Below are 17,267 nucleotides of genomic sequence, written 5' to 3'. Positions count from 1 at the left end.
GTGTCGTAGGCTATCCCACCTAGGTTTCTGTATGTACATTGTATGATGCTCATGCCACAATGAAATCACCTATTTGACATATTTCCCAGAACCTATCCCCATCGGCAAGCAACACATGGCTGTACCAATAATTGGTCAATATATAGGAGGGGCAGAATGATATTCATTGTACCAACTTTGTATCAAAATGCAAAATGGCTGGGTGCAGTGGTCCACACCTGTAATCCCAGCATTTTGGGAGGCTGAAGAGGGTGGATCGAGATGGGTCTTGAGGCCAAGAGTTCAAGACCAGCCTGGTCAACATGGCACAACTCCATCTCTACTAAAAATACAAAAATTAGCCAGGCATGGGGCATGCCTGTAGTCCCAGCTACTCGGGTGGCTGAGGCACAAGAATTGCTTGAACCCAGGAGGCAGAGGTTGCAGTGAGCTGAGGTTGAGCCACTGCACTCCAGCCTGGGTGATAGGGAGAGACTCTGGAAAAACTAAATAAAGGAAAAAATAAAATAAAAATAAACATATTGGGGAGGGCAGATACAGTGGCCCACACCTGTAATCACAACACCTTGGGGGGCCAAGGTAGGAGGATCACTTGAGACCAGGAGTTTGAGATCAGCTTGGGAAACATAAGGCGATCTTGTCTGTATTTTTAAAAACTTAAAATGAAAAAGAAAAATCTGGGAAAAAGTGTTTTTAAAATCCACTGTTTGGAGCTCCCTCAGACAGGTGGCCTGATGTTTGCACTGATGACAACCCAGTCTCCTCCAGCTTGGGCTGCCCTCTGCACTCCGGATCTGTGTCTGGGCCTGCTGGACACCCCTACTTGGCTATAACATAGACTCCTTCCATTGGTCCACAGACAGAACCCAGCCTGCTTGCTTCTCCTGGTTCTCTCTTTTTTTTTTTTTTTTTTGAGATGGAGTTTTACTCTTTTTACCCAGGCTGGAGTGCAATAGCACAATCTCGGCTCACTGCAACCTCCGCCTCCTGGGTTCAGGCAATTCTCCTGCCTCAGCCTCCTGAGTAGCTGAGATTACAGGCACACGCCACCATGCCCAGCTAATTTTTTGTATTTTTAGTAGAGACGGGGTTTCACCATGTTGACCAGGATGGTCTCGATCTCTTGACCACGTGATCCACCCGCCTCGTCCTAGTTCTCTTTTGCTATTTCAAGTCTCCCTTGACTCCTCACTCCCTTTCACAGCCAAACTAGCACACAAGTGTATTTTTGCTCCATGAGTGGCTATGTCCTCACTGGCTCCCAACCCCTGCCCGGCTCTGTCTCTCACCAGGATGACCACAACAGCCCCCTACCTACTCTCTCTCTGCTTCTCCCATCCATCTGCCATGGCAATCAGAGGGATTTTTTGCAAAAAAAAAAAAAAAACAAACAAAAAACCTGACCACACCACTACCCGGCTTCTAGATCCTTCAATGCCTCCCCACTGCCCTAGAACAAAGTCCAGATTCCTGAATGTGGCCTCCTACGTCCTGAAAGCCTCTTTGGCCTCTGTCCCACTCTCTGCCTGTCATAATGCCACTCCAGGTTTTTGCAGTTCCTCAAATACCCCAGGGTCCCTCTTGCCACAGGGCCTTTGCACCTATTGTACCCCCAGCTCTGCCTGGACACCATGTGCCTGGTTAAGGCACCTTTCAGGCTTTGCCTGGCTCCTCTGGGAGGATGCTAAAGTGCAAAGTAATTATAAGTCAACAGTCCTGTAGCTGCTGATTATAGGTCTTTGTTTCCCCACCTCACTGTGACCATCCTAAGGGTGGGGACTGTGTCTGAATTGTACCTGTGTCCACAGTAGCCAGCTCCAGGTCTGGCACCCATGGAGGAGATACTTGGGGAATGGTAGCTGGTTCTCTGGCCCTAGGAGCTTAAAAGTCAGGGTTCTGCCAGGCGCGGTGGCTCATGCCTGTAATCCCAGCACTTTGAGAGGCCAAAGCAGGCTGATTACCTGAGGTCAGGAGTTTGAGAACCTGACCAACATGGAGAAACCCGATAGCTACTAAAAATACAAAATTAGCCAGGTGTAGTGGCGCATGTCTGTAATCCCAGCTACTCAGAAGGCTGAGGCAGGAGAACCACTTGAACCCAGGAGGTGGAGGTTGCAGTGAGCTGAGATTGCACCATTGCACTCCAGCCTGGGAAACAAGAACGAAACTGTGTCTCAAAAAGAAAAAAAAAAAAAAAAAGTAGGGCTCCAGTTCCCCTTCTGCTAAGGATTCTCTATGCAGAGTTGGGCCTCAGTTTCCCTGTCTGAATATGGGCTGAGAGCTTTAATCCAGGTGGGCAGGCACAGTGCAGTCGCTCTAGTTCCTGCAGTGCACCATCATGACCACCAGGTGTCACTGCTGGGCCACAGCGAGAACTCTGCAAGCTGCACTAAGGGAGCTGGTGGGTGAAGCACTGAACCTCATTGCCACCTGTCCCCAGCAGAGCTGTTCTCCTACCCCCAAAGCCTCATGCAACCCCCCATCCCGGCAGGTCCCCTCCCAGGCAGGCAGCAAGCAGGAGCAGAAGTGCAGGTAGCAGAGGTGAGGGAAGGTGGGTAGGCAGGGGCCCTGCTACCTCTTAGGAGGGCCCATAGGGAATTCTGGGTTCAAGGACTGGTCTAGAGTGGCCAGGGCATCTTGCTGGGCTTCTCATGAAGGGATGGGACTGCCCAATCTCTCCCATCCCACCTAGGTTGGTTGGGAAATGTATCCCCAGACCCAGAGCCTCTGGAAGAGGCCAGCAAGTAGCCTAGGAGAGGCAGAGGCTGGGCTCACATGGGTCTACCTGACCACAGCTCAGCTCATGCCCAGACTGACAACATTTTTTTTTTGAGAAGGAGTTTCGCTCTTGCTGCCCAGGCTGGAGTGCAGTGGTGCTATCTTGGCTCACGGTAACCTCTGCCTCCTGGGTTCAAGCAATTCTCCTGCCTCAGCCCCCCAGTAACTGGGATTACATCTGCCCACCACCACGCCCACCTAATTTTTTTGTATTTTTAGTAGAGATAGGGTTTCACCACGTTGGCCAGTTTAGTCTCGAACTCCTGACCTGAAGTGATCCGCCCGCCTCGGCCTCCCAAAGTGCTGGGATTACAGGCGTGAGCCACTGCGCCCGGCCCACACTAACAGGATTAAGAGGCTCTGGAGCTACAGAGGATGGGCATAGGGTAGGAGGATATTCGGGGCACCAGGAGCCAGGAGAGGCTAACTGGAGAAGTAGCAGGGCCCCAGAAGTCATGGGGAAGCACAGGGGAAGACTCGTGCAAGGGAGGCGGCTCCCACGGCTGTATCCATCACTGATCCCACAATCAAGAACTGAGAGGGCAAGGCAGGGACTGAGTGCCATCCACATCCTCACTAACTTGTGGCTGGCAGGAAGTAGGTTGTCCCAGTTAGACTGCCTATGGAGGGGGAGTCACAATACCACTCTGAAAAAGAGCTTCCTATTGTTTCTCTCTCCTGAAGGAGTGTCTGCCTCCACTCTGTCCATTTTCCAAATGTCTCCCCAGTCAGTGATGGTTTCCAGATCGCTGTGTTGTCGGGCTTTTGGGTATGGTGTGTTTTAGGGTCCTCCCATCTTTCCCCGACATGTCTGTTGGGTGAGTAGATTTCTAGGCCCTGACCCGAAAATCCCTTCCCTGCAATGATCTCCAATGATTGTGAAGGCTTCTATTTTCTCTTTTTTTTTTTTGAGACAGAGTCTCACACAGGCTGGAGTGCAGCTGCACAATCTCAGCTCACTGCAACCTCTACCTCCCAGGTTCAGGCAATCACCTGCCTAAGCCTCCGAAATAGCTGGGACTACAGGTGTTTGCCACTATGCCCAGCTAATTTTTATTTTATTTATGTATTTATTTTGAGACAGAGTTTCGCTGTTGTTACCCAGACTGGAGTGCAATGGCGTGATCTCGGCTCACCGCAACCTTTGCCTCCTGGGTTCAAGCAATTCTCCTGCCTCAGCCTCCCGAGTAGCTGGGACTACAGGCGTGTACCACCATGGCCCGCCAATTTTTGTATTTTTAGTAGAGACGGGGTTTCACCTTGTTGACCAGGATGGTCTCGATCTCTTGACCTCGTGATCCACCTGCCTTGGCCTCCCAAAGTGCTGGGATTATAGGCGTGAGCCACCGCACCTGGCCCTTTTATTTATTTATTTATTTATTTAGTGACTGAGTCTTGCTCTGTCACCCAGGCTGGAGTGCAGTGGCGTGATCTTGGCTCACTGCAACCTCCGCCTGCCGGGTTCAAGTGATTCTCCTGCCTCAGCCTCCCGAGTAGCTGGGACTACAGGCGCATGCCACCATGCCTGGCTAATTTTTTGTATTTTTGGTAGAAACAGGATTTCACCATGTTAGCCATGATGGTCTCGCTCTCCTGACTTGTGATCTGCCCACCTCAGCCTCCCAAAGTGCTGGGATTACAGGTGTAAGCCACTATGCCTGGACAATTGTTGTAATTTTAGCCCCAAATTTTTAGACTATTTTTGTATTTTTTTGTATTTTAGAGATGAGGTTTTGCCATGTTGCAGTCTGGTCTCAAACTCCTGACCTCAAGTGATCCGCCTGCCTCGGCCTCCCAAAGTACAGGGATTACAGGCATGAGACAACACACTCTGGACGATTGTGAAGGTTTCTAGGACCCCCACATTAATCACAAGATTTTTGTGTGTGTGGTTTCTAGTTCCCCCTTATGTCCCTCCCACTTCTCATTTACTCTGTCTCATGTGTATGAGAGTTTCTAGGCTTTTCTTCTCATCTCTCATGGGTCTCCCACATATGTGATGGTGTCTAGGACCTTGTGTAAACTATAGGTCCTTTAAGTATAGAGGAGTCTAGGTCACCTGGCCTCATTAACCGCATCAAACGTGTACATAGAGGTTTTGAGGTGTCTCTTCACAGGCTTCGTGAATTTCTGATGTGCATGGTGGTGTCTAGTTCCGTCCCTTTTACCATGTGGCTCCTATGTACCTCATCATTTCTAGGCCCTCTTCCTAGGTCCCCTGTCCCTTTGTCCTGTGTAGATATTGTCTTCATGCTTCCCTTTGTTCCGCAGACAAAGGAGCAAATGCCCGGCCATTGCTGAAAGGGGGCTATGGAGTCAGGGGATACAGTCTGGCCTGGGTCAGTCCAAACTGCCCAGAAAAAAACAGGCAGAGCCACCCTGGCCTAGAAAGGCCACAGAGGGAAGGTGGAGAGATGGACAGAGACTGAGACAGAGAGCATGAGCTGACAGGGCTGGCCCTGCCTGGTTGGGAGCAACAAGATGCGGGAGGGAGTTGGGGCTGAGAATCGCCAAGGCTTCTGCCCAGGAGACCAGGCTATAGTGGGGATGTAGATGGGGTGCTCCCACTCCCAGGGGCCCCAGGGGAGGGAGTACCCCATCTCTTGGGCACCTAGGACTGAGAAAGCAGGGAGAGGCCAGTGCCAGGCCAGAGCTTACCCAGTGGCTCTTCTCACCAGGGTCTCCTTTGGGGCCAGGTTCCCCCTGCAAGGAAAGACAAGAGACAGCAGCATGAGGAAGGGAAGGAGACAGAAAGGGAGGGAAAAAAAAAGAGGGAGGAAAAAGAGGGGGGAGAAGGAGAGAAACTTAGAGAAAGAGACAGAGAGTAGCTTGTGTTGGATACAAAGCAAAAACCAACTGCTTGAAGGCAACGGAAAGTAAAAAAAGCAGCCAGAAACTGGAGAATACTCAACCTTTAAAAGAAGGGAATGGCACTAGGTAGAATCCATATATTTAAAGCTTTTCCTCAGAAGGTACACCCCAGCCCCATTAGCCTGGCAAAACGGAGCTCAAGCAGCAAGTTTCAGTTTTATTGGCCTGAGGAGTCAGAGGTTGAGGTTGCTAGAGAAGCAAGAAATTGATGAGAAATACTGGGAAGCAGAGAGCCACAAGTTGGGGAATTATCTGCATAAATGTTTCTTTCTAATTCATGGATGGTCCCTAAATTACCCAATCACAGGGCAACACTCCAAGGAGCCCAGTAGGGGAGAACCAACAGATTGGCAGAACTGGGTAAAGATGTCAAAAATTGCCCACCATATAGGAGACAGAGTTTAGAGTTCAAGTCCAATCAAGTTAGAGGTGCTTGTGAACACCTAAGGCTTTCTTTTCTTTCTTTTTTTTAAAGGATGGGAGGAGGGGGAGGGTGATGCTTGTACCCTTGGACCCTGCTGCAGAGGATCAGATTGAATAGTTTTTTTTTTTTTTAAATGGGGTTTCACCATGTTGGTCAGGCTGGTCTTGAACTCCTGAACTCAGGTGATCCACCCGCCTTGGCCTCCAAAGTGCTTGGATTACAGGGGTGAGCCACCACACCTGGCCGATACCTAAGGCTTTCTAATCAAACTCCAGAATGGCCATGCCTTAGGAATAAAGACCCTATCTCAGGATTAAGGGATTTTTCCTAGGGCTAAGAGCAAAACCAGAGATTCTCTCTGATAAAGCCTACAACTAAACCTCTAAAAGAACAAGATGAACCATCAATAATTTAACTGTTCTAGAATAAAACTCAATGCTCTTCAGAGGATAACAGAATTTAGAGTCTTTTCAATAGATTGACTATTTTGTCCAATGTGCAACAAAAAAATTACTAGACATGAAGACACAGAAAAATGTGACCCATATTCAAGAGAAAAATCAGTCAATATAAATAGATCCACAGCCACCTTAGACATTAGAATTAGTAAAGGAGTCTAAAATATCTATGACAAATATGTTAAAGAATCTACTGAAATTGATATCATGGGTGATGGAGATGGAGAATTTTAGAAGAGATGAATAAATTGTAAAAAGAATCAAACGGAAATCCTGGAAATGAAAATGATAATACTGGAAACTAAAAATTATCAGATGAAATTAACATAAGATTGGACACAACAGAAGAAGTAATCAATGAACTTGAACATAGGCCCATGGAATAATTTAAAGTAAAGTACAGAGAGAGCCTGTAATCCTAGCACTTTGGGAGGCAAGATGGGAGGATAGCTTGAGGCCAGGAGTTTAAGGCCAACCTGAGCAACATAGTGAGACCCCCATCTCTACTAAAAATGAAAAAAACAAAACAAAAAACCAAGCCAGGTGTGGTGGTATGCACCTGTAGTCCCAGCTACTAGGGAGGCTGAGGTGGGAGGATTGAGCCCAGGACATCAAAACTGCAGTGAGCTGTGATCACACCATTGCACTCCAGACTAGGCAACAAAGCAAGACCCTGTCTCAAATAAGTAAAATAAAGAAAAATAAAGCAGAGAAACAAATATTAAAAAAAACAAAACAAAACTAACAGAACTTCAATGACTCATGGCAGAATATCAAATGTACTTGGAGTTCCAGAAGGACAGACAGGAGAGCAGAAACAGAAAAAAAAGGTTGAGGAAATGTTGATCTTTTTTTTTTTTTTTCAAATTTGATTTAAAAACAAAGCAAAACAGACTTCAGGGTTCCAATCTGTCATGTAAAGAGCTTAGAAGTTGTCACTCCATCTTAACAAGTAGAAAGTTGAGAAAACTGAAAAATCAACAACTCTTCTTAGATCTGTTAGAGAAGTGAGACCATAGGCAAACCACTACCCCCAAAGCTGGAGAGGCAAATCCAGACTATCACAACTTACTAAAGCAGAAACCACAAGCACAAACCTGCAGAGGAACCAGGGCCAGGGTAGGAAAACCTAAACTGTAACTGATGAACTTACAGAGGCTATAGACAAGTCTTAGGGCTAAAAACTCCAGGGGGACCCAGTCATAGGCCCGCATCTCTCATTTGGTGAATTTTACCTCAAGGAGCTCTACAAGGCCCTCACAGTGGATATCAGAGAAAAATGCCCTTGTCCTTCCAGCAGGGAGAGGAGAAAAGGCACCATTTTGAAACAGACCAAAGCATTCTGTTCTGAACAAAGCCTGCCTCAGGAGAAATGATTTAACCAAAGCCTAACCAACCTGGAGAAGGGGAAACACCCGCTTCAAGCTCCCTCTAGTTTTCCATGTGAAGGAAGGGAAATATGCAACTCTAACGCCCTCTAGACAACCTGTCCCACCTAAGGGGCAAAATAACCCCCAAACAAAAACAAAACAAAACAAAACAGCAACAACTGAGACACACTGGTGAAGTTCACAGTCCAAGAGCACAGGCCCACCTAAAGACTGGGATCTAGGCTGGGCGCAGTGGCTCACACCTGTGCGGAGGTGGGTGGACTGCCTGAGCTCAGGAGTTTGAGACCAGCCTGGCCAAGATGGTGAAACCTCATCTCTACTAAAATGCAAAAAAATAGCCGGATATGGTGGCAGGCACTTGTAGTCCCAGCTGCTGGGGAGGCTGAGGCACAAGAGTCACTTGAACCCAGGAGGTGGAGATTGTGGTGAGCCAAGATCGAGCCACTGCACTCCAAAAAAAAAAATACTCTGTCTGCAAAAAAAAAAATACTGAGATCTAATCATAGGACTCCAGAACACTTCCCTCCCCGCCATACCTTTTCACTATATTACTATAGGCCTATCTACTACAGTTCTTTTGCACAGTACATTATGTCTACCCTCCAGTGAAAAATCACAAGGCATACTAAAAGGCAAAAGCAGTTTTAAGAGACTGAATGAACATCAGAACCAGGGTCAGGTATGGAAGAAATGTTGGGATTATCAGGCTAGGAATTTAAAAAATCTATGATTAACATGCTAAGGGAATTAATGGAAAAAGTAGACAATATGCAAGAAGAGATGGATTGTAAGCAGAGAAATGGAAATTCTAAGAAAGGGCTGGGCATAGTGGCTTATCCCTGTAATCCCAGCACTTTGGGAAGCTGAGGTAGGTAGATTGCTTAAGCTCAGGAGTTTGAGACCAGCCTGGGTAACATGGTTAAACCCTGCCTCTACATTAACAAAAAATAGTAAAAAAATAAAAAAAAAGATATTCTAAGGAAGAATAAAAAAGAAGTGGTAGAGATAAAAAGCACCATAACACAAATGAAGAATGCTTTTGACAGGCTTATTAGTGGACTGGACATGGCTGAGGAAAGAATCTCTAAGCCTGATGATATGACAATGGAAACTTTCAAAACTGAAATGCAAAGAGAAAAAAGGCTGAAAAACAGAACAGACTATCCAAGAACTGTTGGACAACTACAAAATATGTAAATATTTATAATGGAATACCAGAAGGAAAAAAAGAGAAAGAAATAGCAGCAATATTTGAAGTAATAATGACAGATTTCAACCCCCAAAAAGCCAGACACCAAACCACAGATCTAGGAAAATCAGGGAACAGCATATAGGATAAATGGCAAAAGTGACACTTAAGCATATCATATTCAAACTTCGGAAAATCAGGCTGGGTGCAGTGGCTCACACCTGTAATCCTAGCACTTTGGGAGGCCAAGGCAGGAGGATCACTAGAGGCTAGGAAGACCAGCCTGGGCAACATAGTGAGACCTTGCTTCTAAAATAAAAGATGAAAAAAATTAGCCAGGCGTGGCACATGCCAGTAGTCCCAGCTACTTGAGAGCCTGAGGCAGGAGGATCCCTGGAGCCCAGAAGTTCGAGGCTGCAGTGAGCTATGATTACAGCAGTGTGCTCCAGCCTGGGTGACAATAAGTTACTGTCTCTAACAATAATAATAATAATTTTTTTAAAACTTCAGAGAATCATAGATTAAAAAAAATACTGAAGAGAAAACAGAGAAAAAATACCTTTCTTGCAGAGGAGCAAAAATAAGAATTACATCCAACTTCTCAGAAACCATGCAAGCAAGAGAGTGGAGAGTAATATACAAAGAATTGAAAGGAAGAAAACATCAACATAGAATTCTTTATCCTGAAGAATTATCTGTCACAAATAAAGAGAAATGACGACTCTTGGAGAAACAAAAAGTGAGGACATTTTTGTTAGTAGATCTGCCTTGTAGAAAGCATTAAAAGAAGTTCTTCAGGCCAGGCACGGTGACTCACGCCTGTAATCCCAGCACTTTGGGAGGCAGAGGCGGGTGGATCACGAGGTCAAGAGATCGAGACCATCCTGGTCAACATGGTGAAACCCCGTCTCTACTAAAAATACAAAAAAAAAAAAAAAAAAAAATTAGCTGGGCATGGTGGCGCATGCCTGTAATCCCAGCTACTCAGGAGGCTGAGTCAGGAGAATTGCCTGAGCCCAGGAGGCAGAGGTTGCAGTGAGCTGAGATCACGCCATTGTACTCCAGCCTGGGTAACAAGAGCGAAACTCCATCTCTTAAAAAAAAAAAAAAAAAAGAAGTTCTTCAGTGGAGCACTTATTTTATTTTATGAAATAAAGTGTTGCCTGATTCTAGAATCACAAAGAAAGCCAACTGGGAAAAAATAAAATTAGTTCTTCAGAGAGAACAAAAATTATATGTCAGAAACTCAGATTTTACATAAAGACCAGAGGAGCATGGCCAGGCACAGTGGCTCCTGCTTGTAATCCCAGCACTCTGGGAGGCCGAGGTGGGTGGATCACCTGAGGTCTGGAGTTCAAGAACAGCCTGGCCAATATGGTGAAACCCTGTCTCTACTAAAAATACAAAAATTAGCCAGGCGTGGTGGCAGGCACCTGTAATCCCAGCTACTTGGGAGGCTGAGGCAGAAGAATTGCATAAACCTGAGAGGCGGAGGTTGCAGTGAGCTGAGATTGTGCCACTGTACACCAGCTTCGGTGACAGAGCAAGACACTGTCTCATAAAAATAAAAAACAACTTTGGGAGGCTGAGGTGGGCGGATCACCTGAAGTCAGGAGTTCGAGACCCGCCTGGCCAATATGGTGAAACCCCGTCTCTACTAAAAATTAAAAAAAAATTAGACAGGTATGGTGGTACACACCTGTAGTCCCAGCTACTTGGGAAGCTGAGGCAGGAGAATTGCTTGAACCTGGGAGACAGAGGTTGCAGCGAGACGAGATCATGCCACTGCATTCCAGCTCGGGTGACAAAATGAGACTCTGTCTCAAAAAAAAAGAAAAAAGAAAAAAGGGAGGACCACTGGAGAAGAAATAAGTAAAAAGTAAACGAAATATTTTTTCTTTTTCTTTTTTTTTAAATGGGGTTTCACTGTGTTGCCCAGGCTGGAACACAGTGATTATTCACAAGACAGGATCATGACCTCCTGGCCTCAAGTGGTCCTCCCACCTTGGCCTTCTCAGTAGCTGGGACTACAGGAGCAGGCCACCATGCCCAGCTTTCTTATTCTTTTTTTTTGAGATGGAGTCTCACTCTGTCACCCAGGCTAGAGTGCAATGGTGCAATCTTGGCTCACCACAACCTCTGCCTCCTGGGCTCAAGCAATCTGCCTGCCTTGGCCTCCCAAAGTGCTGGGGTTATAGGCATGAGCCACCAGGCCCTGCCTCTTATTCTTAATTAATCTAACAGGTGGCAGTTTATTCAAAATATAGCAATAGTGTATTTGGTTATATATGCTTATGTATATATACTATGTGTAAATATAGGGATGGGTGTGTGTGTGTGTGCACACATGTGTGTGCATGTGTTTTTTGTATGTTTACATATAAATGAAATGAATGGCAACAATGATACAAGGGATGGGAAGGAAGAATTACAAATATTTTGTTATTAAAAGGTATTCGTACTACTCTTGAAGCAGTTCAGTGTTATTTGAAAGTGGACTTCAATCAGTTGTAAATATATATTACAAGCTCTATCAAAACCACTAAAAAAAGTCCAGGCATAGTGGCTCATGCTCATAATCCCAGCGCTTGGGGAGTTTGAGACAGGAGAATCACTTGAGCCCAGGAGTTCAGAACCAGCCTGGGAAACAGTGAGACCCCCGACTCTACAAAAAATGGATGAAAAATTAGCTGGGCATGGTGGTGCACCCCTGTGGTCTCAGCTACTTGGGAGGCTGAGGCAGGAGGGTCACTTAAGCCCAGGAGGTTGAGGCTGCAGTGAGCTATGATCACGCTACTGGACTCCAGCCTGGGTGACAGAGCAAGACCCTGCCTTGAAAAAAATAAACCACTCAAAAGGATTTTAAAAAAGCATAATTGATGTGTTAATTCAGAAGAGAAAATGTAATTAGAAAATGCACAATTAAAACCAAAAAAAAAGGGCCGAGCAGGTGGCGTACACCTGCAATCCCAGCACACCGGGAGGCTGAGGCAGGAGGATCACTTCCGACCAGTAGCTTGAGACTAGCGTGGCCAACATGGAGAAAACCCGTTTCTACTAAAAAATACAAAACTAAGCCAGACATGGTGGCACGGGCCCATATTCCCAGCTACTCAGGAGGCTGAGGGATGAGAATCACTGGAACCCAGAAGGCAGAGGTTGCAGTGAGCCAAGATCACGCCACCGCACTCCAGCCTGAGTGACGAAGTAAGACTCTGCTAAAAAAATAAAATAGGCAGAGCACAGTGGCTCAGGCCTGTAATCCCAGCACTTTGGGATCCAAGGTGGGTGGATCATTTGAGGTGAGGAGTTCCAGACCTGCCTGGCCGATATGGTAAAACACTGTCTCTACTAAAAATACAAAACAAATTTAGCTGGGCATGATGGTGTGCACCTGTAATCTCAGCTACTTGGGAGGCTGAGGCAGGAGAATCGCTTGAAGTCAGGAGGTGAAGGTTGCAGTGAGCTGAGATTGCATCACTGGACTCCATCCTGGGCGACAGAGCGAGACTCCATCTCAAAATAAATAAATAAATAACAGAAAAAGTGTGGCAGACAAAAGGAACAAAGAACAAGGGCAACAAATAAAAAATAGTAACAAATATGTTAGCTAGTAACCCCACTATATAAATAATCACTTCATTTATTTAGTTATTTTTAATTTGACTTATTTATTTATTTTTTGAGATGGAGCCTCACTCTGTCACCCATGCTGGAGTGCAGTGGTGCAATCTCTGCATATTGTAACCTCTGGCTTCCAGGTTCAAGTGATTCTCCTGCCTCAGCCTCCTGAGTAGCTGGGATTACAGGAGTGTGCCACCACACCTGGCTAATTTTTGTGTTTTTACTAGAGATGGGGTTTTACCGTGTTGGCCAGGCTGGTCTTGAACTCCTGACCTCAGGTGATCCACCTGCCTCTGCCTCCCAAGGTGCTGGGATTACAGGTGTGGGCCACTGTGCACAGCCTGTTTAGTTATTTTTTAGAGGCAGGGTCTGGTTCTGTCACTCAGGCTGGAATGCAACAGAGCAATCATAACTGTCACCTTGAACTCCTGGGCTCAAGTCCTCCGAGCTCAGCCTCTCAGGTTGCTGAATCTACAGGTGCACACTACCACGTCCAGCCAATTATTAAATTTGTTTTATAGAAACAGGGTCTCATTTTGTTGTTCACTCTGGTCTCAAACTCCTGATCTCAAGTGATCCTCCTGCCTTGGCCTCCTGAAGGGTCAGAATTATAGGTATGGGTCACTGTGCTGGGCCTCAATCATCACTTTATTTATTTATTTATGACATGGAGTCTTGCTGTGTTGCCAGGCTGGAGTGCAGTGGTGTGATCTCAGCTCACTGCAACCTCTGCCTCCTGTGTTCAAGCGATTCTCTTTGCCTCAACCTCGAGAGTAGTTGGAATTACAGGTGTGTGCCACCATGCCCAACTAATTTTTTGTATTTTTAGTAGAGACGGGGTTTCACTGTGTTAGCCAGGATGGTCTTGATCTCCTGACCTTGTGATCTGCCTGCCTTGGTTTCCCAAAGTGCTGAGATTACAGGCTTTAGCCACCTTGCCCTCCAATAACCACTTTAAATGCCAATGGCCTAAATGCAGCAATTAAAAGATGAGGATTGTGGCAGCTCAGTGGCTAATGTCTGTAATCCCAGCACTTTGGGAGGCAGAGGTGGGTGGATCAGGAGGTCAAGAGTTGAGACAAGCCTCGCCAATATGGTGAAACCCTGTCTCTACTAGAAATAGAAAAATTAGCCAGGGGTGGTAGTACATGCCTGTAGTCCCAGCTACTTGGGAGGTTGAGGCAGGAGAATCGCTTGAACCTGGGAGGTGGAGGTTGCAGTGAGCTGAGATAGTGACACTGCACTCTAGCCTGGGCGACAGACAAAGACTCCGTCTCAAAAAAAAAAAAAAAAAAAAAAAAAAGATAAGGATTGTTAGAATGGACCAAAAAACAAGACCCAACCATAAGCTGTCTACAAGAAACTGACTTTAAATATAACCACAAAACAGATTAAATGTAAAAACACAGAAATTAACTGGGCATGGTGGCACATGCTGTAGTCCCAGCAACTCAGGAGACTGAGGCATGAGGATCTCCTGAGCCAGGGAAGTTGAGGCTGCAGTGAGCTGCCATTGCACCACTGCACTCCAATCTGGGTGACAGAGAAAAACCATGAATCAAAGAAAAAAAAGTAATAGGATGAAAAAAGATAAAGCATGCTAATCAAAAGAAAGCAAGAATAGCTTTGATTCTAGAAAGATAATTAATTTTAGAAAGAGAAGATTTTAAGTCAGGCACAATGGTGCACACCTGTAGCCCCAGATACTTGGGAGGCTGAGGCAGAAGGATCACTTAAGACACTTCATTTGCTATGTGCCCAGGAGTTTGACTTCAGCCTGGGCACATAGGGAAACCCTATCTCTAAAATAGAAAAAAGGAATCATAAAAAATACTCAATCCAAAAGAAGACAAGAAAAGAAAAGGGAAAAAAGAAATGCAAACCAAAAGGAGTAAATAAAACATAAATAGCAAGATGGTTAAACAGAACCATATCAATAATTATACATATAATTAAACATAAATTAACTAAATAGTCAAACTGGGTTTAAACAGTAAGACCTAAGTCATATAATGTACTTTTTTTTACATTTAAAAACATTTATATTCATATTTTTATACAGAGACAGGGTTTCTTCATGTTGCCCAGGCTGGTCTTGAACTCCTGAGCTCAAGTGATCCACCTGCCTCAGCCTCCCAAAGTGCTGGGATTACAGGCGTGAGCCACCACACCTGTCCTGTCCATAACGCACTTTAAATATAAAGTTACAGGTTGAAAGAAAAAGGATTTTAAAAAGATATAAAATGAAAATGCCAAGCATAAGAAAGCTGGTGTGCTATGTAAAAGCACACAAAGTAGATTCAAGACAAGTATTATCAGAGACAAGGGTATTAATTTCATAAAGATCAAATGACCAAGGGGACATTAAAATACCAAATATGTATGTACCTAATCACAAAGACTCAACATACAGAAAGCAAAACTGACCAAATTAAAGGGAGAAATGAACAGATCTACAATCAGGATTGGAGAGATAGAGTGTAAAAGAAATACAGAGTCAAAGAGACAGACATACAGAGGGAAAGATAGAGATACAGAGAAATGGACAGCCAGAGCGAGAAAGACAGAGAGGCAGCCTGATCCAAAGAGGACTGTGAGTCCTGGAGACAGGGAGCATCTGAAAATAGATGACAAGAGTGGGAGGGTCAGGAGCTCTGGTTGCAGGATATGGAGTCAGAGGAGGAGCAGGACTATGCAATCCTGCAGGACAGACAGCAACACTTACCCGCTGCCCAGCAGAGCCTTGGGGGCCAGGCTCCCCACGCAGTCCCTGTGTAGGGGGAGCAGATGAATGGCATCAGCTGTTGGGGGCTCTGACCTGGGGCCCTCAGGACTCCCCAGAATTCCCCCACCTGGGGCCACCTGGGTACTCACTCTCTCGCCCTTCTCTCCTGGGTGGCCAGAGATTCCTTTGGGTCCAGTGGGGCCTGGGGGTCCCTGAGCAACAAGACAGGGCCTCAGCCTTGTGTTGGGGCAGGATGGAGTGGGCAGGGACTTGGTGACAGAGGTGTTGAGGAGGGTGCTCTAGCTTTGTCTGGGACTCTAGGTTCTTCACCATACACTCAGCACACAGCAGGCAGTTCATACAGCTCAACATTAAAAGGTTTGACCCTGGAGTCGGACAGTCCCACCCCAATTCACTGATGTTGCCACGTGCTGGCCACAGCCCTAGGGTAAGAACCTCCACTTTTCTTGGCCTTAGGCAATAACAATAGATGGTTCTCATTACTTGGATTGAATAAGGTTTATGGAAGATGGTTTGCATATTAAGTGCTCAATAAATACTTGTTGAATGAATGAATGGAAGGAGGAGTGGATGGATAGATAGATGGATACAAGGGTGGATGATGGACAGATGTACGTACATATGGATGGATGGATGGATGGATGGATGGAAAGATAGACAGACACATGGGTGAGAGTGCTTGGAGAACTACTCACTATGTGTCCAGGACTGCCAGGGACACCTGTGGGGCCAGGAGGCCCAGGGGGACCTGGAAAAAGACAGGATGTCCTAAGGGTCAGAACAAAGTACAATCTCAGGAAGTCCCCCATCAGCTCCCTCCTGGTAGCCACAAACCCTATTCCCTCTGCCATCTACCAACTCCACCCCTTACCCCACGCCTGCACTCAACTTACCCATGGGCCCTGGGGGGCCTGGGGGCCCAGTGGGTCCCTGGGGCCAGTGGTTATTGGTCTCAGTGAAGGTGTTGGAGAGTAATGGGTCTCCTGGGTGAGCAAAGATGATGAGTGAGCAGAGCTGGGTAGAGTGGGGTGGTTAGTCTTCACCTGCCACCTCTGCCAAGACAGCTTGGACTGCCCTATGGGGCAGCCTGCAGCATGGCTGGCGCCACCTGGGCACCTGCTCCCAGGGTAGGACGTGTGGAAAGTGTTGGTCCCATAAGACCAAGAGGCAGGGAGATGTGGGTTCTAACCCCACTGTAATCTAGCTGGTGACATCCAGCAATACTTTCCACTTTTCTGACACTGTACTGTCACCTGTCAAATGGGAATGACAACAAAAGCTACCATTTATCCACCATCTATTGTGTGCAAGACTTTTGCACATGGGTGTTACACAGCTCTAGGCTGGCACTGTCAGTATCCCCATTGTATGGATAGTGAGATGGAATGAATGCTGGGACAGGAGAATCAACGAGTGGTGTGCTGGGCTGTGCACCACAGACACGATGGAGAAGAGGCTGAAACCCAGCACTCCACAGCCTGACCCCTGGTAGCACATGTGCAGGTCAGGCCGGGCTGCCAAAGGGAAGAAGCCAAGGACCGGCATCAGGGCCTGGAGAAGGGGCCGGGCCTGTGGCCTTGGGAGTTCAGGGCTCGCTTCCTGATGCCAGGTCTCTTGCTTCCCAGTGCTCTGAGAACTGGATTCCAGCCAGTTCCAAGGCTCGGGAGGGCCTGATACCCGGTGGCTCTAAGCACAGGCTCTGGAGCAGCCTGGGTTTGAAGCTGTTCCCCTATGCCCGGGCTGTGGGACCCTGGCAAGCCACCTCCCCTCTCTGGTTCTCAGTGTT

At 46.5% G+C, this 17,267-nt stretch overlaps 1 protein-coding gene across 34 annotated transcripts in view; it reads right to left on the bottom strand.

The window, feature by feature from the left end:
• Positions 1-17,267, bottom strand: part of EMID1 (EMI domain containing 1) — a 54,254-nt gene that overhangs the window by 10,895 nt on the left and 26,092 nt on the right. For 17 of the 34 annotated variants that reach the window (XR_013522184.1, XR_004732086.3, XR_004732085.3 and 14 more), the window contains 5 exons: positions 16,375-16,464; positions 16,177-16,229; positions 15,610-15,672; positions 15,461-15,505; positions 5,437-5,481 (listed from right to left, as the gene is read on the bottom strand). Coding sequence is in view for 26 of the 34 variants with exons in the window: in XM_009008733.5 (XP_009006981.1) it covers positions 5,437-5,481; positions 15,461-15,505; positions 15,610-15,672; positions 16,177-16,229; positions 16,375-16,464 (296 nt within the window). In the remaining 8 variants the exon portion in view is untranslated. The remainder of the gene's footprint in view (positions 1-5,436; positions 5,482-15,460; positions 15,506-15,609; positions 15,673-16,176; positions 16,230-16,374; positions 16,465-17,267) is intronic. The other 17 variants (XR_013522207.1, XM_054245840.2, XM_054245839.2 and 14 more) reach the window with 3 other exon arrangements.

Source organism: Callithrix jacchus, chromosome 1 (assembly GCF_049354715.1).
Source record: "Callithrix jacchus isolate 240 chromosome 1, calJac240_pri, whole genome shotgun sequence".
Lineage (NCBI taxonomy): Eukaryota > Metazoa > Chordata > Mammalia > Primates > Cebidae > Callithrix > Callithrix jacchus.
Note: the sequence above shows the minus strand (reverse complement) of the source record. Positions and strands in the feature narration are given on the sequence as shown.